General features: G+C 35.6%; 1 protein-coding gene across 3 annotated transcripts in view; it reads left to right on the top strand.

Annotated features, from left to right (window-relative positions):
- The window catches only part of FSTL5 (follistatin-like 5), a 235,197-nt gene that overhangs the window by 178,979 nt on the left and 30,393 nt on the right, over positions 1–25,825 (top strand). For 2 of the 3 annotated variants that reach the window (XM_009995922.1, XM_009995921.1), the window contains exons 8-11: positions 2,340–2,501; positions 4,546–4,680; positions 19,442–19,468; positions 23,528–23,646. In XM_009995922.1, coding sequence (XP_009994224.1) covers positions 2,340–2,501; positions 4,546–4,680; positions 19,442–19,468; positions 23,528–23,646 — 443 coding nt within the window. The remainder of the gene's footprint in view (positions 1–2,339; positions 2,502–4,545; positions 4,681–19,441; positions 19,469–23,527; positions 23,647–25,825) is intronic. The other variant, XM_009995923.1, reaches the window with a different exon arrangement.

Below are 25,825 nucleotides of genomic sequence, written 5' to 3'. Positions count from 1 at the left end.
AACAGACACAAAACTGACACAAAATCTTCTAGGTATTCAGACTGCAATGTATTGCATTGCTTTGCTATTGGTCCTAAGAGTTTTTTGTGTTGTTAAGGTGTTTGAGAGTGTTAAGTGATGGCAATCCTGTCTCTAAGGAGATGGAGCTTATTGCTCACCTTGAGGGAAAGTGGAGAAATAAACTGTTTGGCTTTGACGCAGTAGGAAATCTTCAACATGGGGTAGGCTGCTGAAGGACCTTCTGTCAAGAAATGCTGAATGGGACAGACATGAAAATCAGACCCTAGGAAGCATGAGGCAGAGTAAGCCTGGAAGTTGAGATGCCAAAACAGACTCAGGCCATCTGAGCATGTAGTCAAGTGGGGCTGCGTGAGGAGCACAGTAGGGATGCAAGGTCTCCATATAGAATACACATCCTTTGAGAGAGAAGTGGAGGAGGAACAGGAATGGGAATGTCTGGCTTGAGATGAAAAGTAGAGATCTGCATCTATAAAAGCAAAGTCCCTTTCAGAAACTCGATAAAAACCTTAAATCCCTGATTTTTATAAATTCTTGCTTTCAGCTGGTAGTCTAAGCAACTAGCAGCCATAATTCTCACATTTTTATCCTTCTTCCCTGCTCTCTTATATTTTTGCAGTTTGCTTGTTGGAGTTAGGTTTAATTTTCTGTGTATATTATTTTAGAAGACCCTCGTCTCTAACTGGGTTTAAAATACCCTGAAACCTGCTGATTTTTTGCATCCTGAGATAAAGTGCATTTGTGTATTTCTTGCAGTGTAGAAGTTGGAGGCATTTCTGTGTTCTAATAAGACAACATACCAGGACATTTCTAGTAAACAGTTGGATAACATTTGAAAATATGCAGTCTTGTTCCAAAAGAGGCAGTTAATTTTTTATCTTGTTACCTTCTTTCTCTATCAACTGATACTTCATCCTCTACACAGCTGTGTTTTGTGACACCAGCTAAGTATTCCACATTTTTCAAGCTGCATTAAACACAACTTTGGGAAATAGGAAATATGCTTCTTTAACTTTCTTTACTGTTATTTTTTTTATTTTATTTTTGGAACAACCTCAAGCAAGTTCTCTATATATCTAATTAAAGATAAGATCAATAATTATTCATCTAAATAAAATTACACAGCAGGAGTTTTTCATCTTGCTAATCACTAACTACTAATAGGAATATTTCCCCTGTGATATCATATGCCCTCTCTCTGCCAAAGCTGATGAGCGGTGTGTAGTAGATTTTTAGTTGGTAAGCATATACTGCATGCAGCAAGTTTCCAAAGCTAGAAAAAGTGTTGTCAGGAATTCTTATATATTGCTTATAGTGAAACCTGGAAAAGTAGTCTTATAAATATTCTGTTTAATATCTTCATTAATGATCTGGATGATAAGACCACGATGTACCTTCAGCAGTTTTGCAGATGACACTAAGCTGGGAGGAGTGGCAGAAACCTCATGAAGTTCAACAGAGAGAAGTGCAAAATCCTGCTTCTAGGGAGGTACAACCCCATGCATCAATATATGCTGAAGGCCACCCAGGTGGTAGGCAACTTGGCAGGAAAAGACCTAGGGCTCCTGTTGGACACCACATTGAATATGACCCAGCAATGTGCCCATGTGGTAAAGAAGGCAAATGGTATTCTGGGAACAGGAGGTTCTGTCAGAACATCAGGAAATACTTCTTAGTGTAGGGGTAACTGAGCACTGGCACAGGTTGCCCAGACAGGTCTTAGTGTCTCCCTCCTTGGAGATATTCTACAATTTAGATATTGTCCTGGACAACTGGCTCTTTAGTGACCCTGCTTGAGCAGGGGAGCTCAGACAAGGTTACCTCTGGTTGTCCCTTTCAACTTCAACCATTACGTGATTCTGTGATTACATGTTTTATACAGGTAAGATGGATTGCTGATAAGTGTTTTTGAGAGAGGGGGAAGGTGGAGATGAGTGTTAAAGAAAAGTTTTGTAAGATAAGACAATTAACATCTCTGTTTCACATTATAACTGGCTGATTGTAAATTAGTCATTTTATAAAGAAATTTAAGGGGAAAAAATCCTATTACTCAACCCCAAACTATTGAACTAGAAATCAAGCTTTTTTCATTGGTAACAGAGGCAGTAACAAGAGTTTTTCCCTCACAGAACATTCTTTCTGCTTTATAAACTCACTGTGACAGAGTTCAGCATTGAATGTCACTGCATAACCTAATATCACAACTGTGCATTGCCCTGTTATAAATAGCTACAGGAGCCTTTAGGATTGCCTGTAATTGTTTTTCTTAAAATGAAGACAATACTCTTCTCCACTAAATTATAGTTTTTTCCTGCCTTCAGTTCCACCAGTCATCCGAGTCTATCCAGAGAGCCAGGCAAGGGAGCCAGGTGTGACAGCTAGCCTTCGGTGCCATGCTGAGGGTATTCCCAACCCACAACTTGGTTGGCTGAAGAATGGAATTGATATCACTCCGAAGTTATCCAAACAGCTAACTCTTCAAGGTAAAGGGGCATATTTATTGTTTTCTACAGGCTGAAAATTCCTTATCATTGTGTCCTTTCTGTACTATCTGTCCTTCTTACATAGTTTTAACCAAGGCTTGAAGTCTGAGCTAAAATATTTCAGAGGATATCTTCCAGTTGCTCCCCAAGACACATATCTACTGTTTTCTCATTATAGAATAATGGTTGCACTTACTGCAGGGCTACCAATGATTTTTCTATGCAAAAATGTTTAGTTTCTGAGTAGAGCATGCAGCCCAACACGCAGTCCCAACCCAATATTAGGATTTGTCACTACAACTATATTAATGCCATTCAATGAGTATCCAACACCGATATTTAAATTGGGAAGCAATGCTTTTGTCTGTAAATATTTAATTCTAATACATTGATGTTAATCTAGTTGTTTTTCATGATTCTAGATTTAAATTTAGGTCAGAACACGAACAAAACTTTACTTCAGCTCAACTGAAAATAAGTTTTTTTGACTGATAAGAATCTCAGTGAAGCTGAATTTGAATGAATGGTGGAAAGGGACACTAGGAGAAATATCTGAAGTGGATGTGCTGTTTTCTGAGTGGTCTCAGCAGAGCTCTGAGAGCAAAGATACTGTACATAAGGAAAAACAACCCATGACTACAGGAAAGTCTTAATTTTAATCAACAATAAAGGGCAGTCTGTGAATCTTCTATGTATCTTCAGGGCTCAGCAAATTGCATGAACCTGCCCAGCACAAAACCTAGCTTCTTCAGTCCTTCTGGTGATTTTTGTTCAGCTTTGGAAAAAAAATAACCTCACGATGCCACTGTTACCTTTCAAAACATCTCTCATTCATCTACAAAACAAGGAGGTGTGTTAGGGTAGGATGGCAATCAGGCTGCAGTGTAAGAAACAGCAGGACAGCCAGACAGCAAGTGCTTCTTTGAAGAGTGTCTTACCTTCCCTATCGGTGTCGTAGTAATCTGTTCTTTCATGGCCATCTGCCCTGGATATATGTGAACAATTGCATAGTATAAACATGTTCCACTCTGAGTAGCAAGTGATGGATTCCACTTCCACAGCAGCATTCTGTTAATTTCTCCTGTAGGGATTTGGCTGAATTTCTTACCCCCTACCACTATATTTTATATTGATAATAAATAAATAAGAATAGCTCCTCACTAAGCAAAATACATTTAGTTCTGTTTTCTTGAATATATTTATATGAAGTAAAATTTTGAAAATCTCATTGCATTTTTCCTAAGTTAAACTATCTGTGCATTAGCTTCAAGCAAAATACTGTCTAGAAGGAATGTTACACCATAACCCAGTGGCCCTTCTAGTCCATATTTTAGAATACTTACGAACCTGTTTTCATAAAATAGATCCCACAGTTGAACAAGAATGCTGGACTTAAAATGCAATGAAACATTGGTAAAGTCGCTATTCATATCACAATGTTTAAAAGACCTTTGCCTGTGAAACTTGGACTGTTTATTGATGTCCCTACTCAAGCTGACATACAACACATGAAGTGGTTTCCACATTCTCCTGCACTGATGTAGGTTTAAAATTCCATGCACATCCTTTTTCTGTTGTTACACTGCATTCGCACAAAAACAAAAACCAGGTGCCTCTGGTTACTATAAACTGATACTTTTATTAAGTTATTATTTATGTTGAAATTTTAGCCCAGTATGTTCCATGGAAACCTGGATTTTTTTGCATAAAGCCAGCAGTGTTGTCAAGTGACCAAATGCAACATACTAAAACCATAATATTTACCTGATTTAGAAGGCAACTACAGTAATTTAAACATGTATAAAACCTCAGGCTGGTATTTGGCTCTAAAGTGCAAAAACATATGAAGTATTCCAGATACCTGTGGAATGAGTAATAGTGCATGTAATCCAAAGGTATTAAAAGGTATTAGTTTGGCATATCTCCAAGTTATGAACTCAAGTGTGAAAATGGTTTAATTAGTATGATCTGAGTGAGCCTTGTGAATGTATAATCTGCAAGAATTGTACTATGTCTGCATGTTGAATTTTTCCTCTATTTTCAGCAAATGGCAGTGAGGTTCACATTAGCAATGTGCGCTATGAAGATACAGGAGCCTATACCTGTATTGCAAAGAATGAAGCGGGGGTGGATGAAGACATTTCCTCTCTTTTTGTAGAAGATTCTGCCCGAAAGACCCGTAAGTATTATGAGAAGTATAAAAATACATGTTGCTATTAAAAACTATGAAATATAAAATAAAATAAAATTACTATGTATAGGTTCTTTATTAAAAAAAGAAGTTTAAATAATTATGTCCAAGAGCCACCAAAGGCAGTAATCTGAAATTTTTTTAGAAGTTGGATGAAATATCTGATTCTGTGAATTGACATATTTTTCATATTGCTGCTAAAATTTGGATGGTTTCCTCATGATAGATTTGTTGCATATGAAGGGAATATGAAGAGATAGAAGAACCAGATGCCTAAATAAGGCAAAGCAATGTGGTTTCTGGAGTTGATGGGGGTGTGGGAGGAAGACCTTTTCCAGTTTTTCTTCCTGTGTGCTCTTGACCTATACCAAGAGTCAAACTTGGTCCTCATGATCACAGTACTTGGCCTTGCCTGCTGGAGTTTTCGGCAGATTCAGGTCACTTCCAGCCTGCCCGTGCTGTTTTGTGCCGTGATAACTGTGACTTCCCAGAAGTGTGAAGCAATGACCACATTCACTTGCAAAGTTGGTAGTTCAATGTGCCAAAGAAATCTCTGCCACTATTGAAAAGTAGCTTTCTTTATGCCCTGTTGAATGGTAGTGGGGCTTATAAATCTTTTTACCTGTTTCTTTTCTGCCTTGATAATTCTTTCCTCTTCCCTTTCTCTCCTCTGCTCAGAAAAATCCATTCCTGAGTTTATACCTCACTCATCTGTTTTTGCTGGTTTTTTGTCTTTTAAATTTGTTATTTTAATGAATGCTGCATATTAATTAGGAATAGATCTAGTAAAATGATAGCTAATTTACTAGTCAGTCTGATTGCATTAGCTTAAGGCATTCGTGTTTATCTAGAAGCTTATTCAATAGTGGTAAGTACTTGACAGAAGATACTAGAGGCAGAATTAGTAGCTCTGCAAGTCTGCCTGACACTTCCTGTCGTAAAACACTAAGTTCACTTACATATAGTTTTATTAAACTTTAAAAATTTCAGAAGAAATTTTCCATGCAAGAAAATTCTATAATCCAAATGGTAATATCTTTACTTAACTGCTTTCAGCAGCACTAATTATAACTGTCATTTCAAAAGTCTTAGCATGTGGTTTTTTTTTTAATTGCCATGAAAATGACTGCTCAGACATTTCTGAGAAGGCAGCTGAGGATAAATAAGCTGTTTGAACATGCTGAATCTCTAGTAATCTGGTGATACGAAGGAACTCGGTCACCTCCATTTGCCTTTTGCAGTCTGTGAAAAATGTTGTGAAAGTTGACAAATTATAAAATCCTGACAAACAAGAATTTGTTTATGCATGGTTAAGACTTGTTTGCCCATAACAACAAAGCACTTATGTGCAACTGTCCTGTTTCCAAATATGTTAGTTACATAATGGTGTCCTCTGAAGACCTCATCTCCACTGATTATGTAGGAATAGCCACACCTCTGTAAAACAGTGTTTTCAGAAATTGTGATGTGATGCAATAATTGTAGATCAGCTTACTTTACAGGATTTTTAAACTCACATGCTATGCAGTGAACACTGCTTGCAACAAATGCTTGAATATCTTCTAGCACTAAATTATTACGATGGCCATTGGTGTCATGAAAGATGTAGATGAGGTAAAACAGATTATAAACCAAATTAAATAATTAATTCTAAAAACACAATCTCCTTCCTTCCTATAAAATTAATTTACTCTGCAAGTTCCATGTTGTACGTTGAAGAGAGATGTTTTACCATTCCTTGATGTCTGAACATGCTTTCCTGAAAATTGGTGGATACACATATAGTCCATAGATGTGTATTTACATCATTCAAATATAGGTGCAAGAGGTGTTTACATGAAATGCGTACTCTGGTACTCTGATTTGGTTGCCTCGGCTCAGAAGCTCATTTCTGTACATGCAAGAGGACTAAGGTATATCCTAGTAAAACAAATTGCTCTCCATATCATTATAGTAACTACATTAATAAACTGCTTTCACAAGTACAAATTCGATAGATACTGTTCAGATGAATGCTTCTGTTTAAAAAAATAAGTCACTTCAGAGGGAGGAGTTGCTAGCATTAAAAAACTGAAATTAAGAGTGGAAAGGCTTTGTTATTAACTCTTCTCTGCTTGTTTTTATGTTCCACCCACACCACTGTTTCATGCAGCAAATTTGGGATTATTAGAGCAGAAAATGACATAGGTAAAAGCACCTGGATAGGACTGAGGACTTTTGTTTCCCTGCCCACACATTTCAAACTCAATGATGCTCTTACTGGGTATTCTTTAAGGTCCCTTCCAAGCCAAACCATTCTGTTTCTACTTTAATTTAAAGCCTGCTGATTAGGTCTAAAGATCTCTGGTGATGTAAATGTGCTTTAATGTGATCTGATATAAACTATACCTGTCATAGATTAAATTTTTAAAAATAATTTTGCTTTTGTCCTCCTTTAAAAGAATAAATCAGATGTGTTTGCTTCTTTAAAAAAAAAATCATCTTACTGGAGTACTGTGTTCTAAAAATATCAGGATATTGATTTGAACAAAAGTAGAACATGTTCTCACCATCTTGTCAGTTAGTCTGGGCTTCTCTTCTTTTTAAATGTCACACAAGGTAAAAATCATAGCAAAATTAAATTTTTTCAGAACATGGAATTGATTTGCTGTTGACTAGTGAGAACTTTTACAGTGGAGCTCTAAAATATTAACTGCAATTGCACTGCATTGAGCATGACAGTGATTTTATAAGTCAATGAATAGAGAGTATGGTTGCATTTTTATCAGTGTATGTATTTTTTATTGCTAGAAAGTTTAATAGTCAAAGAAAATGTTCACTTTTGCACTTATCTGATCCATTGTTTATGTGCATATGAAAACATTTAGGTTTTAATGCTACTTTGTCTGCTAACCAGAATTTTTATTAGTTATCTGTGAAATCTCATTTTCAGCACATCCCAAATTTGTTGAGTGGAGAACTCAGGGCAGTGCTTTGAGAAAAATGTGATCTATGTAGCAGAAAGGGCATGGCTAACTAATTCCTTTGGGGATAGTAGCATAAACAGCTCCTGAGAGAAAATCTGTTTTCTGGCACCTCTGCCTAACTTAAAAACAGTGTCATTAGGAATAAATAGATTAGAGAGGCATTTGTTTGCCTGTGTGCCTAAAATATTATGATTGCTAGGTTTTCAAAATTCACAGCTTTGGTTATGAAAGCATTTAGTGCATGTGTCTGTATTATAAACAAGAAAAAAAAAATGTTTTCATTTTGGCATTGTATCAGGTGGCAAGAATTAAGTTATTTTCTTTAAAATACCTTAATTTCAACTTTGTTTTTTGCCAGTTAACTCATTCTGTAGCTGAAATTTTATATACTTAACATTTGTGTCGAAATACATGTGGCCTTTTTGATAGATTGATGATGTTGTGGGGGAAATTTTAATTTATATTAACTATGTAAGCATCTTTTATAAGTACAGTTGATGAATGTCTGGTACTGTCTTTTATCAGATCCTATTTTCATTTATCTGATTTCAACCATTTAGATTGGAGTATTCTGTTATTGCTGTCTTAAGCAAGAGCTTTTTTACTTGCTCTTAATTTTTCATGTTTCTGCTAATATACCATGGCCACTCCTGAAACAGATGTGAGGAAGAAAACATGATTTTATTCATTTTAAAAATACTATAGTAACTTTACTGAAAGCTTTTTACAGCACAATCTGGGACTTGATATTGGTGGTTCATGCAGCTGGATTATCACTAGAACATACTGCACTAAAAATAATTCTTTCTCCAGTGTTTGACACTGGAGTGAAAATTTCCAAGCAATCAGTGATTTTTATAGTGAGTGGACACTTGTAGGGAGTTTGGTAGAGTTCTGAAGATGCCATTTGCACTCAGCAGACCCAGGCTTTAGAACTACCAGAATTTTCTTTGCTCTGTGGGCTTTTGTAGATGTGAAAGTGAGGATAGCTTTCTTCTTGTGCTTTTGGATTTTCTTGGCTCCTTGAGTGGTCCTCCAACAAGTATCCAAGGAAAGACAGGAGGAATAAGACTGAATAAAACAGAAGTAGTGAAACAGCTCTGGGGAAAGGAACGATGGAAGAGAACAGTAATATGAAGAAGGCAGGGAGGGCACAGGCAGTAACAGGTGAAAGAGGACAGGTTAGAACACTGAAGGAGAAAGAATGAGAGGAAAAAGAGATCAGAGCACAAGGGCTAAATGGCCTCTTAAAAACTGCATAATAATCCTCTGTAAGAACCGGAGTACGTCCAGGAGTACCTAGTCACTTTTGTGTCTTGTCATTAAGTTTCTGTGATAACACAGCAACAGTGTGCATCTTATACCACTGCCCCTTTTTAATCTACATGGAGAATAATACTACTTCTATTACCAAAAAATAAGAGAGATATATAAGAAAACTGAAGTTTCTAGTGTTCTAGTAAGTGGAACATTTTATTTAACTTGCCTTTTTAAGTAAGACAGCATATTGAAGTATAACTGTGTATTAAAGGAAAATCGCAAACATGAATAAAATCAGTCAAAAAGAAGCTTTGTAGGTAGAAACAGTCTGTAGTGTGAGCTAAATTTGATAACATTTATTTATCTAGTTGTTCATGTATCATTTTGACCATTTTGTGCAGAAAGAAATTGTGTTCTCCCATCTACGTGTCTAAATTCAGTTTTACTTATTAAACTCTCAGTAATTCTTCTTAAGACTTTGAAGTATCTAGCTTCTATGTCAGACCTGAAGAAGGGCTAGTGTGTGTGAAAGCCTGTCTGCTTTTTCCAACAATATCAATTCATTTAGAGCCAGTTGTGAAAAGCTTAACTGTCTTCTTGAAAACCTCTGTGTAGGTGTTGGAAGGTCACTATTTCATACAAATGTAAAACTTTTTTTGTTTGTTTGTTTTGTTTACTTTCCCACTAGTTATTTATATTTTATGTATTAATTAGCATCCTAGATCCATAAAGAAAACAAACATTCTAATTATTTCTGTATTTCTTATGCCTTCTTTATTGACTAGTATATCTTTTCAGAACATGAATTTTAAAGTATCATGACTTTGAGAGTCAACAAGAGCCATGCAGTATGTACAGTGAATAGATCTGTACATCCTACTACAACACCTAAAATATTTCTTAATGCAAGAACTGTGCTGTGTATTCTCTAGAGATTAGAAACTCTTATTGTGCTGTGAATTCCATTTTCCCTCAAATTTACAGTTAAAGCCATCAATAATTAAATAGCTGCTCTGGGTGATCTGGATGATAACCCCTGTGGTGACGGGTAAAAAATTTTTCTGGGGATTAGTGACCAGGTCTAAATCTCATTGAAGACATCAGTCTCCCTTATTGTCATGCTTCTCTAATAATACCTGAGAGAACTTGGCTGTGTTGGAAGAAATTTCTGGTGTAATCACAGTTTAAAATCTTATTTTTGTTTAATTCCAGTAAGGTTGGATTTTTCAGAACAGATATTTCATGAATTCATAGATTTAAGCATGATAGAACCATTTAATTTAACTTTAATCTTATGCTCTTCAAGATATTAAATTGCATCCTTTTCTACCTGAATACAGATCTTATGCTTTGTTTGCCTTCAGTGCATCCTCCCAGAAATGCATCTGCCAGATTCAGAGACACAGAGTCAGTGTATCACTCAATTGTCTCAGTATTTTGGTTTTGCTAAAATAGAATCATGCTTAGTTTACATTTTGAAGTCAGTTTTCCCTTCAGCTTCCTCCTTTGGTTCTCATGTTGTTGTTTTTTTCCCCAGTAAATTGACCTAAATTGACCCAGAGTTCTTGCCCTATGAATATACCATTGTTAAGTATTGATTACTTTCACACATTAAACAGCAGTTTCTCATACTAAGACAGTTGCCATAGGACTCAAGGTAATTTTGCCTTGAGAATTGTAAGTGGGTTTGGTACTTTTTTCTTAAAAAATGGGAATTGATCTTTGCAGAAGCAAATGTGTAATTTGTTTCTTTACTATTTTGGAGAGAGAAATACATATTTGGTAATGTTTTCCTTCCATATCCACTTGTTACTTTTATCCACTAGTACCAGCAGTGAAAGTCTACATATTTATCTTCCTCGTGCCCTATGTCCTATCAGGCCTTACTTTCCAAATCCTGCTCCTTCACATCTCCCCTAGTTCCCCACAGTGTACACATAGTCTGCACTACTTTTCTCTTGATGTCTAAATTTGCATTTAACCTTATGAAAATGGAATTAATTTTAAAGATGTACTTAATTCAAACAACTTTTTGTAACTCTGGTAATTCTTAGGAAACTATTTTACATTTGTTCACAGATCATTGATGAAAATGGTTAACCCATGACTCACTGCCCATTGTTCTGGACACATTCAAGCTCTGTATTCTTCACCTTTTGCTAATGGCTTTAACAATGAAAACTACTTTTTTTGGATTAAACAGTTTGGCAGTTTTTAATTCAATTAACATGTAGTTTATTACTATTATATATATGTAATATTTAATCAAAATATTCTGAGTTAACAGATCAGATGTTTAACAAAATTCTAGGTCACATCTATAGGAATTTTTACATTACCAAATTTCTTACTGCATCAAAGAATATAATCAGGTTTGCTTGAGAAGACCTGGTTTCCATTAGAACATATTAGCTGCCCTATAATTTTATTCTTGTCCTTTGATTTCTTACTGAATCGAATTATGTGTGAGTGTTGCCTCTTCTTTTGTCTGGGATACATATCCACATCTAACTAGTTTCAGGAAGTGGGGGAGCTACTAGAGACAAATGTAGTGGTAGTCCTCTTGAACTTTTATATATTCTGAAATTTGGATTGACCCAAATCCTTGAAGCCGTAAGGCAAACCAAAATTATCAGCTTCCTCTTGTTGAAACAATGAAGAATTTAAATATGGAATGAAGATATTTTGACAGACTAACTTGACAATATATTTATGAGAAAGGTTGAGTGGGCAAGATGTTACTGCCTTTTTTGTTGATACAAAAATGATCACAAATAGAGGAGGAAGAAGTGACAACTTCCATCTGTGGGATTTTTTTAGGTTTTTTTCAGGAAGAATTAGGACCAAAGGAGTTGGTCTAGATTTCAATGTTAGCTGAATATGAAATAAAATTCATAGCCAAGAAGTATAAATAAATGATTGTGTGAGCTTAAAAAAAGGAAGGAAAAATTATACTAGCATAGGAATACTTAACTGAAATAATGGAATAGGATATATCAGTGTCATCTACGGAAGAAAATCTGACAGTGCAGAAAACAGGAAAACAAAAAAAGATTTGTTGTCAAAGACAAGGGAATATTATCAGCAGTTATTTTCAGATACTTAAAATTCTTCACTACTAATACAGTATTTTTCAGTAAAACAATTTAAAAGACACGTATTTTTTCTCTCTTGATGACTTTGACATGCAACAGTTTTGCCTGGGTTTCCTGTCAGTTTCAACTTAATATCCTGTCAAACTAGAGCCAGAAATCATGGAAACATGCTGTTCCCTTTAAAGCTAAACAATTTTGTGCATTTGTTGTTTAGTTTATTTTCTGATTTTTACAATATTTTCCTTTTAATATTTTCCAAAATTTCATTTTATAAAATGCAGTTTAGTTTGCCAATAATTAATATGACTCCTGTATATTTGAGACGTTTGTGCAGCTTTGGGAGACAGCTGTCATGATAGAAAGTTATCAAGTAATGTTATTAAGTCATATTCAAGACCAATGTGATGGTACTTGTTGTTATTTTTGTATTTAGTAGCTTATCTCAGTCATCAATCACAGACTTTTGTCTTAGTTCACACAGTATGACATCATCATATATTGCAAAGCAACTTCTCCTGCAGATGATTTCACCTTGTTAAAAAAGGAGAATGAAAATTATCTGCCTCATGCACTGTGACTTGGGGCTAAATTTAAAAAACAATATACCTATTCCATGCCATCCAGTAGATCTATTTCTAACTGTGCCTTTTTTACGTAATGTCATACTCCTATCACCTAACAAGAGATTATGTGATCTGAATGCTACTGACTTGACAGGTTTATGGCCATCATAAGCAACCAGGCATCTACACTGTCTAGAACTTGGAATGAGACTAAAAGCCTTTTGACTGTGATTTATGGACTAAATTATCCCTGAAAGGCTTTATGCAACTTTAATAGAATCTTCCTGTCACATCTTACACTGAATAGTACCTATTTACCTAATTTCCTCAGAGAAAATTTATGCTGACATTTTATTTTATGGCAGAGCTAAACAAGTTTATACTTGTTGACAGCATCATAGACAAAGACTTTATTTCAAACTTACAAGTATATGGTAGAAATTGAGCTGATGAGCATTTTTGCTTCCTACTAGTGTAGATTGGATTGAATTAATGTGCTATGGAAAAGAGCTTCAGCATGATTCATTATGAAGATTTATAGGAAAAAAAAAATCAATAAGCTAACATGGTCATATGTGACCAAAAGTAAAGTGTTGCCTGTGACTTTTATTTGATAAGTAATAGTTTAATATTCATAAAAAGTATATTTTGGTTTTTTATTAACCTGACCTGAGATGAAATTGCAGGTTATGTCACAGAAGAACTGAATTTTAATAGAATTTGTATTGACAGAATTACTTTTACAATAGTTGAAGAAAGCAATAGGTAACTTGAAATAAATAAATAAATAAGAGCTTGTTTGCTTCACAAATAAAGGTTTAAATGTATTTACATATAAACCAAAAAAATCTGAATTTCTTATAAGACTAAAACTATAAGCAGATATGTGTAGAAGAAATATTTTCATTCTACTTGAACAGTGGAAGTTGAGCAAAAAGTAAATCACTTTTAGCACATTTCTTTTTAAAATAAAAATAACTTGTGTAGCTCAGCAACCATATAGTAATAATAGTATAGATTTACCCTATAACATAAGGTGATGACATTAGAACTATGTGAAAAAAAGAGTCTGATAGCAATTCAATCTGTTTATGATGTGAATGTAATTAACCAGAACAGGTGCCAAGGGTAGTGGCTATCAGTGAAGGAAACAGCATCCCTTTGAACATCTTGAAATTAATTTTTTTTATGCAAATAAAATTAGAGCAGATTATGGTGGGACAATTCTGAAAAACAGTGTTGAATTCCACATCTCTGCCACATGTGACCCTATTGCTACTTCTTCATTGTCCTATTTCCTGTCACATCTACTTTTGACTTCTTGTCATCACAGGATTGCAGGTTTGGAAAAGGGACAGGGACAATGGTTTCCTATCTGATGATGCAAAGTCTGTAACAATGAGATGATATGAAGCTGTTGATTTTTATTTATCAGCTGTTACATTCTGATAGAAATCCAGGTAAAATATTTGGAGAATTTTAAATAAAAAGGTTGTGTTTGGATGAGATAAAACCTAGAATCAACAGCAATGGTTCTATGTTAATGAGAAATCAGTGTTTGCATTCACAAGAAATCAGTGGATTACTTCCTTCTGTTTACTGGAATAAATTATAATGCAGAAAATACGCCTTTCTGCTGTTTCCCCCTCTTCTTAAAGCCATTTTAAACTACATTATTCTCTGAGTGCAGCAAGCTAGGAAATATTTCAGAAGGCATTTTTAATTGATACCTGTTTTGTTTGAGTGCTGCTGCAGCATAATAACATTTTTGAAAACATTTAGTTTTTGTTATATGTAGTGCTGGGATAAAAGGGGAAAAAATCAGATAATTTAACCTCACATACATAAAATAGGTACAAAAGAATGACAGATAATAATAATAATACTCAGCGTTTTCTCAGATAGTCACCACTGAAGCATGTGATAGAGAAGGAATTGTACCTCAGGAAGTTTTTCTTCTGTGGATCTTATTGCCTTAATCTTGTTTTTTCTCTGGATATATATATATATATAGTATTGTGTACTGATTAATAATAATGTGAACATGTAATTACATTGCCAAAAGGAAGCAAAAGAGCTACATTTAATCTCCAATTGAATGTCAATCTCACAAATATATATATACACACACACTTTATTTCCAACTGTTATGCCTGAAGTATTTGGAAAAAATAACAGTAAGCAGGAAGAACACTCGTTGACGTAGTTGGAAACTTTGACATTGGCTGTTTAGACAGAAAAGTGAATGTAATGACATTTATTGCCAATGTGATAAGAAAGATTAAGATACAGAATTTATTTGTGAATACCATTGTAGTACCTTCTTATTCGTTTAGTAACAGAAATAACATGGATTTTTGCAGTCATTTCTCTCCAAAGGGGATAAGAATCTGTACTGCTGTTATAGCCTGCTGTAGAATTCCATGGAGTACAGAGGACAAGGCTTACTGAAATATGTGCAACCTATTACCGTTCAGCCAATATAGAAAATGAATACTGAAGGTAAAGAGTAGGCTTTCAGATGTTCTGTTAGCTACTCATAAGCTCAAAGGCTGGGTCTGAGCACAAAAACATAGAATAGCTATGTAAGGACCGTGTATGAAGAGATGAAGAGTGATTTTTATGGAGCTGTAAGTGTGCCTAAAAAAAAATTAATTAAAAAAATATATATATCTTTCAGTAAAACAGGGATTCTGCCCTGTTCTGCTCTGGGTGGCTTTGGGGGGAAGAGAGAGAGACCATGCAGGGTTTTTGGATGTCAATATAAAAGGCCCAACAACAGTGTAATAAAATAGCTGCTTTAATAAGAAAGAATGAAAAGAGAAATACAGAAAGTGAGTAAATCTTGCATCCCTTCAGGTGCTGGGCACCCTACATTCATGCATCAGATGAACTCTGGATGGATTTTCCCATGACACATTTCACAGATTCTGTTCATGGAGAGGTTGCTTCTCCCTCAAATACAGTGGTGTCTTATGTCTTGCATAATGAACAAAACCATAAATTTTCTGACAGGTTGCAGTGTTATCTCTGTCATAAAATACAATAGTGTACAGCACAGGCTATTATGGGCATTCTAGCACCAACTCCTTGAATACAGTGCCTTCTGAAAGAATCCCAGTACATATCCTGGTATTATTTAAAAACTGTACAATATCTGAATATCCTTCATTTTATAAAACAGGGAAATAGGGTACAAGAGAAGACAGTGGTATTCTGTCTAAAAAAAGCCCAAAAAAATGTATTAAGATCTACCAATAATATTTGGACATGGAGCCATTGACCACAACTCTCGGTGCAGCCATCCAGCCAATTTCTTATCCACTGAGTGGTCCATCTGTCAAATCCATGCCTTGTCAGTTTGGAGACCAGGATGTCATGTGGGACAGTGTCAAACTCCTTGCACAAATACAGGTAGATGACGTCAGCTGCTTTGCCACCATCCACCATCTCTGTAGCCTTGTTGTAGAAGGCCACCAGATCGGTCAGCAATGACTTGCCCTTAGAGAAGCCATGTTGGCTGTCCCTAGTCAGCTTCTTATCTTCCATGTGCCTTAGCAGACATTCCAGGAGGATCTGCTCCAAGATCTTGCCAGGCAGAGAGGTGAGACTGACCGGCCTGTAGTTCTCTGGGACTTCCTTTTTCCTGTTTTTAAAATCTTTCTTGAATACAAATTATTGTACTGACTAAAATAATGTGAGGTTTCTTGGTTTGTATTAGCTGAACTGGTGGCTGTTATTTATGAATTTATATTGCAGTCTTAAATAATGTCTCATTTTTCTTCAAACTGATTTGTTAATTTAAAAATTAACAAGTGTGGGGCTTTTCAAGCATTCTTTATCCCCCCCCAACTCCCCTTTTTTTGAGCAAAGCTCAGAATCAAACATAATTTTTCATTAACATAAATTACTGTGTTCATTACTTAGCATCTTAAATAATTTCATTTGATGCTGTGTAGTTTCATGCACTTGAATAATTGTAATTACTTCTTGTTTTATTTTTTATGTCATCCCTAGAAAAAAGACTGATAAAAAGCAGAACTTTATGGCTAAGTCTAGAGGACCTCAAGTGCCATATATTACATGGTTGTTTCCTCACAGTATGAAAACTAATTTTAAAGAAAAACATCTGGGTTGCCCTGGATAAATTAATTTGCTTTATTACTAAAAAAAAATACTATATAAGGTGACATAGAGAAACACAGAACTGTCATCTGAATATAGAGCCACTGTCTGGGCATGCATGGATGAAGTTAGAATTTCCAAAACCTACTTGTAGCTGAATCTGGTGAGGGATACAAAGGGCAAGAGATGGGCTTCTACAGAGACTTCAGCAGCAAAAAGAAGACTAGGGGAAATAGGGGCCTGCTGCTGAGGGGACCTGATGACAAAGGACTTGGAAGGGGCTGAGTTTTACTGAAGGCTTTACTGGCAAAACTGGTTCCAGGAATGTGAGAGCAGTGGGAAAGTCTGGGAAGGACATCTTCCTCTGGCAAGGAAATCTTACCCATGGTGGGTAGGATCAGACTGGATTAAACAAAATGGACGTTCACAGGTCAAAGAGCTGGAAGACGATGCACGCACAAGGTGCGTGCAAGACCACTCTTGGTAATATTTGAAGGATCATAATGATCAAGGGAGATTTCTGCAGGCTGGTAGAAAGCCAGTGTCACTCTTAAAGAAGGGCAAGGAGACTGCAAGACATGCTAGGCCCATCAGCCTTGCTTTGATCCCTGGGAAGGACATGGAGCAAATAACTCTAGACACTGTTCCCAAAACCGTAAAGAACAAGAAGGTGTTCAGGACAAGTCAGCAAAGGAAATAATGCCTAGTCAACCTGACAGCCTTCTGCCATCAGGTGATGGGCAGAGTGGATGAGGGGAATAGATGATGTTGTTTTTCTTTTCCTTAGGAAGTCCTTTGGACAGTCTCCCCTGACATCCTCAAAGGCAAACTGATGAAGTACAGACTAGATGCACAGACATTGTGTTGAATTGAAAAACTGGCTGAACTTCCAGACCCAGTGTCTGTCAAAAGTACCAGTGACTGATTTAATGCTTTGACAAATGTAAACGAACATAAGCACTGTAGCATTCCCTCTTTGAAGTTGTCAGCTTTTATACAGAAAGACTTAACTGCTTATGCTCACAAAGTGCCATATTTAGTTGATGGGAAGGACAGTACTATACTGTCCCCATTTCTTCTCCTTTTGGTTGTGGAATAACATTGGGGATCAAATCAGGCCATGGGGAAACTTCAGCTGTTTTCATTCTGCAGCTTTAAAGTCATAAGGATGTAGTTCTCTCTTAAATGTTCTTTTTATACAAATCTACACCTTTTTCTTCTTGTCTAAACTAAAATAATTCAAGATCTCTTAAACCTTTTGGTCTGTTCTTTCTGTAGTTGCATTACTGATGATCTACTGAATAGGTCGCTATTTAAAAAATAAGAGCTGTCAATAAAACAATAAACTAATATTCCATCTCATGATTACGATTTATAATCAGAGGTCTAGTTTAGAAGAATAATCAAATAGTTTAAATGTAATAGCCGCATGTTATTTAGAAGAGATGTTAAATACTGTGATCAGTACACACACACTTAATAATTCTGCCACTGAAATATATAATAAACCAAATCTGAGAGTTATACTGGTGTTAGCAATTTATTCACCAAGAAGTTTCATTCAGAGCATCTGGCTGTCTGGAGGACACATACTCAGCCAATGCAGTTAAGACTTGATTCAAAGCTAGTCTCTTCTGAAAGAAACAACCTAAAATCAGAAAAGCAAGTATACAGGTGGATGATTGAGAAATAATTTTGACATTAGCAGTAGTTCAACAGAAATTCTGCATCCTGAAGTAAAGGTTTTCTACCCAGCCTAAATAAATGAAAAGATGGAACACTCCATTAATCTTGGTCTTTGGCAGTTTATTAGATCCTAGTGGTTCAAATATTAAATGAAAGGCAGGGATGATATTTGAAAATAATGCACACATAGTAGTCCAGAGGATTCAGTTGGTTTAAAGATAATAAAACAGAGGCAGAGCATGTTTGAAAGCTGCACCAGTAGTTTTGTGTTGGGAAAGAGGAATTTTTTTACTCTAGGATTTAGTATCACTTTAACAGTATTAATACTACTTTCTACTCAAATGGCAGTCTCTCGTTTGTACACTGCAAAGCACTGAAGGTAAAAAGTAATCACCACCCTCATTTTATCAAGAGATAACTGAATGACACATTTTAAACGCTGTGTCTAAGGTCATATAAGGTAGCTGTTCTGGGAAAATTTGTGAGAGTTGGTTTCCATGCCATCATATATTCCCATCTTGGTCTTCCAAAGTGAACAGCAGACATTAAACAGCATGACAACTTTGGTGGCACGGCTGTGTTACAGCAGTTCAGAATATCTGGTATGTGTTTTGGTTTTGCATATTTCTCTCCTAACTATGTTCTGAAATAAATCTCTTCAAAGTCCAGTGCTTAAGGGAAATTATGAAAATTACATCACCTGTTATTAGTCTGTGTAATTTATGTGTATGCAAAGTCCACATGCTTTTTGTAATGGATTATGAAACACACTATTGATAAAGGCTAATGCAGTTTACTTGGGGAGGAGTGTAACTGGGGAGATGGGATTTACCCTAATCCAAATAACTATGATGGCTAATCACAATTTTCTCACATGACAGAGAAATTTATTTAATCTTATTGTTATTCACTGTTTCCATTGATTTATGTGTAGAAGTATTTTAGCGCATCAGAAGTTAAAGCATCATAATTATTTCAGAATTGATAGATAATTTTATTGTTGTTTTCTTGTTCACTTGTGTTTTCTGTTTTTTCTCTCTCTTACATGCTGCAGTTGCAAACATATTGTGGCGAGAGCAAGGTACTAATCCAGATAGCTTCTTTCATATTTCCCATATTACAACAAAATGTTCCTCTATTGATCCTTTTGTGTGTTAGTTCTGTGTTTTCTTCATACTCTACAGTTACAGTAGTTGTCTTCCCCCTTGCAACATTTGAGGGATTTGATTTAAAGAAAAAAACATAGTGGAAAATAATCCTTTAAGTGCTCATACTTTTGTGAACTACTTTTCCTTTTGAGGAGACAGAAGGCAATAAGCTGTTCTAAAATTTTAGACAATTACTCAAAGGGATACAACAAGAACATTTTAAGAAGGTAGACCTTTTACTTTTGCTTGTTTGCTGGCATGCTAAAGTTTCCAAACTATCAGCCTATATGCTGTTGTGATTGATCTTGTAGCAATCATTCTTATTTGACAAGATTATAATCTTAAACAGTTTAATTAAAATTGAGGTATCTGGTTTTGTTTAATGGCACAAAGCATTTTCATCGTAGAAAAGATTGTGGAGAGGAATTGGGAGTTTGTTGTTTGTGACCAACTGAAGAATAAATATAAATACAGACAGTTGAGGTGTTATTAGCATAGAAAACATGGAAATTTTATTTTACTGACAAAGATAGGCATTAATTTTCATACATATGAGATAATCTCATAAAGCATATTGCAGAAAAACATAATAATTGAAGTACTGTCATGTGTTCTCATTTTGTTCCTCTAAGTTTCCTGTTCTTAATTTGAAGTTGCAATTTAGGAATTAATGTATTTCAGGAATAACAAATGTTTCAATTACTTCCATTGCAAGATATATAATACTGTAAGTGAATCAGGCTTTGCTATTAATTCATTCTGCAAACGGTATTTCTGAATGTTTCTCAAAGATTTATTTTAAATTTATGTAAAGATTCAAAAATTTTATATTGCACTTGCCTAATTATATATTAGCCTTTGACATTTCCCAGTGTGTTTACAAATGCTAACTAGTTTTATTTTTAATATTCCTATTTTACCAGTTACTTAGCTGGTATGAACAAGCGGTTCCTTGATGATAGTGAAGCTCAGCTGTGATCCTCCTGCTCTAGTGGCCTCACAGAGTACAAATGACATGTTCAGCATTTCATACAATTCCACTGTTAAGAAACCGATGCACAGGAATATTCCAACACCAAGGTTTTCAAATACATGGTATTTCTCACTGTTTATTGGGAAGGTGTCACTTGTGGTTTATCTGGAAAGCATAATTGACACCCACTTGGTTCTTTAGAAGAAAGATATAGTAGAGATTGAGAATGTGAAGTGACAGCATTCTCTTCTACAGCAGATTTTCTTGATCTCTCCTGTATTCCTTATTGGCCAATCCTTGTGTTTCCAACAAATATTGTTACTGGTTTCAATGTCAGAATTCAGTTACAAGAGAGCAATGCCCTGAAGATGCCAAAAGCATCACCACTAACTACTCTGGGTCATGCATACTCTGTCATTTTCTGTTACTTAAGCATTAACTGATGGGAAGGGTAGGATGAGCGACTAGTAGGACAATTAAGATTGTGAAACCATAGGTAGGCTTTAATGCCTGCAGTGCATGTTTGTATATGGGTACACAAAGGCCTTATCACAGCTGCTTGCTTGTGTGTAAAAAGAGTATATGTCAGAAAATCTGAAAAGGATTTTGCAGGTACATTAATTTATATTGCAATAATAATACACTATATACACATGTCTGAATATATCCACATATTAATCTATATGCAAAATAACCCCAAATAACCCCAAACCACCACATTTTTTTCCAGTCACTTTTAGCCAGTTTTAAATATAGATTCAGTCTAAATGAAGCAAATATGTTTGCATTTATTATTGTTGCTTCTGGCACTGCATTATAAATGTGCTGGCTTTTTTTTTGTTTGGTGAGGGGAGGGATGCAAATTTAGGTCAGGTGCCTTTAGAGGAATAGCTTCTGTAGTTGTGAAGAAGCAGCTTGCTAAGTGATTAGATATTAGCACAGATTAGATATTTGTATATTTGTAGACACATGCTCAAAGGTCAGAATAACTTGGAAGGGGAAACGTTAAAGGTTCCTTACATGAACTGATTTCCCTAACTCAGTTTTAAAGTGGAAAAAAGACATTTCTTACTGTGTATCCACTAATTTTGAAGAACAGTTTCGTGAACAGTAGTAACCAGACATTGAAAATAAAGCCTTAAAGATTTGAGGTGGGTTATATGCATGAATATTATCTGTAAGTTGGGAAGCCTGCCCAAGAGTATTGGCGACTGAGGAGGAAGTTTTAGAAGTCTGTTTATTGAATCACTGTATCACTTGGGGCTATTAGCTGATTTACTTCCTCACATTCTGGTATTACTTATCCTGCTAATAACTATGATGTACTTTAGTCAATGAGACCACGGAGAAGGGAAAACCTTGTTTCCTTGTTTTGTCCCCAGCCAGCTCCACGTATTTATTTATCACCAAGATACAAGATAAGCCAGTTGCTCAGCTATAGATCTCTACACTGTGATCACTGGTAGGGGCAGCCTAACCTCAGTCAAGCTTATCTGTGAATTCCAGCTGTTCTTCTACAATGCAATGTAAGGCGTTTTTTAAAGGAAGACCTTGACAAATTATATTACACAGGCTGTATGATTTACCTGCAAAGGCATACAGAAGTATCCCATTGGCCAGACTGGGCATATTGACCTTGGTGCACCCTTTGCTCAGTAGACCTGATTGCTAAGTTATCCTTGAATCTGACCCTGCTTCTATCCTACACCAAATGCAGCATACACAAATTCCTCTCCCACTTTTTTGTAACCTATTGATAGATTAAAACGAGGAGAACTCTGCTTGGAGACTGTCCTTTCTTTTTAGGAAAACTTGACCAGAAGTGGGAGATGCTTCTGAAGATTTCTCAAAGATAACTTGCTCTAGGCATGACCTGGCAACCTTATCCATGTTACTGTCTCTTAAATGACTATTACCCATGCAATTCCTAAAAGCAACTGTGAACTTTAATGTTTGTTTGTGCATACATACGTCTATACACAAACACACACTTCTCTGCCTCCTTTAATGTTATCATTATCATATTTTATATTACGAAGTGTTCTCTATCAACATAGGTTTTCCTTCAGAATTTAGGATGAGCAGAATTTCAGACTGAATTTTTTTTCCTGGGTTTTTATTTTCATGTTCTTATACCAAACATTGTTATGTAAAGTGGAAGCTTGGGCCCTGTACCCAGGATAGGTATATATCTTTATCATTGTAGCCCACAGTTTGGCTGTTGGAAGTGGTTATAATTGTAATTTTATGAGAACTATGATGTTCTTCCTAGAATTTTACAAACAGGAACTGATCATCTATCACAGCATGCACATAGCAAAGCAACAACTGTTGTCACACGGTAAACTAAGGAGAATGTCCTTTTTTGTGGTCATGAGCATGACCACAGATATTATGAGACTTCATTCTACAGATCTTGTTCCCACCTTCTTCACAAAACATTGTGTCATGCCTCTCATTCAGCCACATTACAAAAGAAGGATTGAATAGTTCCATGAACATTTGTGGCCCTTCACACTTCAAAATGAATATCTGCCCAACAATGGCTTTCCAATAAAATACAATAGAGAATGTTTTCTGACTGAAAGAAATGTCAAATAAGAGTTTATCACAGAGATTCAGAACTTCTCTTTCAATGTTATACAAAAATTACTTTAATTCTTCCACCCTTAAGAAAAAGAAAAGAGTATATGGAGAATTTATATTACTTTGATTTCAATGTAGGTGATTTCACAAGTTCACATTCATTATTGCAGCTGCCAAAATACATATTTCTAGATCTGTATTCATAAAGACACCATCTTGCTAATGGAGAAAACTGGGAAATTAATTCTGAATAACGTAACAGTTTGATTTTAGTTTTATAAAAAAAGATCCCATAGGATTAGCTGTATTAGCTCTATACACATTAACAAATTGATCTCATACCAAAAATATCATGAGGTTTTTCATTCAAGACAGGATTTCCTTTTTTGTCATTCTTATATTTTATACATTTCAATGTGGTTTTGTTCCTAAGGTCTGGGAATTGGGAACATGTTTTATGTTTTTTATGAAGATGGCATCAAAGTAATACAACCGGTGGAATGTGAATTTCAGAGACATATTAAGCCTAGTGAAAAACTCCTCGGTTTTCAGGCAAGTTATTTTTTTGAAATTAATTTATAGTGTGTTGTCAATTATAGTGTTCTTTAAATAAGAATTTATATTGTTAGTTTAGTGTTTTCTGCTTGATAAATTCAGCCATGTCTTCTTAATTAATAAGTAGCTTATAATGGTGGACTCAAAATTTCTTGTATTTTCCTTACTCAAATTCAAACTTTCCATATTTCTTTTAGACTGAATATTCCTTTTATACTTTTCAAACCTTTCATTTTCTTTGGCTGCTTTTCTTTTTTCCCACTCCTTTCCATTAACAGCTCTCTACTCTTCTGGCTTATTTGTTGTTGCTTTTTTCTCCTCTCCACCTTGATTGTATCTCACTAAATCAAGGATTTGTTCTCTTTCTATTTAATATACAACCTAATGTTATTATTTTTAATGGTTTATTTTTCTCCACTGGATGTTTGTCTATATTATACTGTCAGCTATTATGAGGCAAATCCCTGTCCTGGTACACACTCTTACAGCTCCTCTGAAGTTAGTAGAGATGATTGATGCCTTTGACTCCAACTTACAATTCATATAAGTAGTTTCAATAACTTTATTATTAACAGATTTATAGCTGATTTCACCAAACTCTGTGCATATATGTAGTAGTTTCCATTTGCAGAATACATAAAAACCAGTAGAGTATTCTCCACTTCCATTTATTCTTTGTTTTTCCTTTACTGCTAATCAAATTGCTGGCTGAGATGATGCATGTTCTCACAGGAACTCTTGGTACTAGTCACTACATTAAGACTTGTTCCATATGATCTATCACCTTTCAAAAATAATAACTTTTTCTCATTATTTGGGCTTGAATGAGTGACCTTGAAATATATAATAATCCATGAGCTGTACACTTCAACTTTTTTCCCTAATACGTAAAGCACACTTAAATAACAGAAGAACTGTCTCAGTGGAATTTGCCTCTTCAGTTATTATTGATGTCAAAGGCTGCTATACTCTGCAGCAAGATTTATTTTAGTGTGAATAATTATGCTTTGAACAGCTAATCATACCTTGATTTGTGCTGCTTAAGTGAAATTAGGTTGACACAGCCAAAAATAAGCCAAAGAGCTTTTTTATGGCTGTTTAGTTCAAAAGCTGATTATTTAAGAAGTCTGTAACAATTTTATTGGTTTAAAGTGCAGCCTAGATTTTAAGTGTATTTTTATTGAAATGTGGTTATAATCAGGATGGATAAGACAAACTAATTTCCTTTTGGTAGCTTTAAAACCTAAAATAACATAATAATTATATTCTTCCCCCCACAGAAGGTGGGGTGGGGGGGTAGGGGCGGAAAGAGACACCAGAAAAGCATGCTGCTCTATGACTTCCGTTTTAAAGTAGGTGTACTTGTCCATCTTCAGATATCAGTTCTGGGCCCCTCAGTTCAAGAAGGATAGGGAACTGCTCAAAAGAGTCCAGCACAGAGCTACAAAGATGATGAAGGGAGTGGAACATCTCCCTTATGGGGGAAGGCTGAAGGACCTGGGTCTCTTTAGCTTGGAGAAGAGGAGACTGAGGGGCAACCTCATCAGTGTTTACAAATATGTAAAGGGTGAGTGTCAGAAAGATGGAGCCAGGCTTTTTTCAGTGATGTCCAGTGATAGGACAAGGGGAAATGGATGCAAACTGCAGCATAGGAGGTTCCATGTGAATATCAGGAAGAACTCCTTTACTGTGAGAGTGACAGAGCACTGGAACAGGCTGCCCAGAGAGGTTGTGGAGTCTCCTTCGCTAGAGACGTTCAAAACTCGCCTGGACGTGTTCCTGTGTGATGTGCTCTAGGTGATCCTGCTCTGGCAGGGGGGTTGGACTAGATGATCTTTCAAGGTCACTTCCAAGCCCTAGGATTCTGTGATTCTGTGATCTTTGGTTTGTGGGTAGGTGTGATAAGTATATATTCAGAAATTCAGCTTTATACATGTCATTTTGCCCATGAAATTCAACTGAACACTGTGGAAACACCTTCCATCACATGTGATGGTTAAGAAATTCTTATGCCAGGAAGAGATATCAGAATTATTTGGAAAATGCATCTTGAATGATTTTATCCTTAATGATTTTAGCCTTAATGATGCTCATGGCAGGGGGGTTGGAACTAGATGATACTTAATATCCCTTCCAACCTTAAGGATTCTATGATTCTCCACTCATAGAGGCATTG

Source organism: Chaetura pelagica, unplaced genomic scaffold (genome assembly GCF_000747805.2).
Source record: "Chaetura pelagica isolate M959 unplaced genomic scaffold, ChaPel_1.0 scaffold142, whole genome shotgun sequence".
Classification (NCBI taxonomy): domain Eukaryota; kingdom Metazoa; phylum Chordata; class Aves; order Apodiformes; family Apodidae; genus Chaetura; species Chaetura pelagica.
The sequence above is the reverse complement of the archived record's forward strand: the minus strand, read 5'-3'. Positions and strand labels throughout refer to the sequence as shown.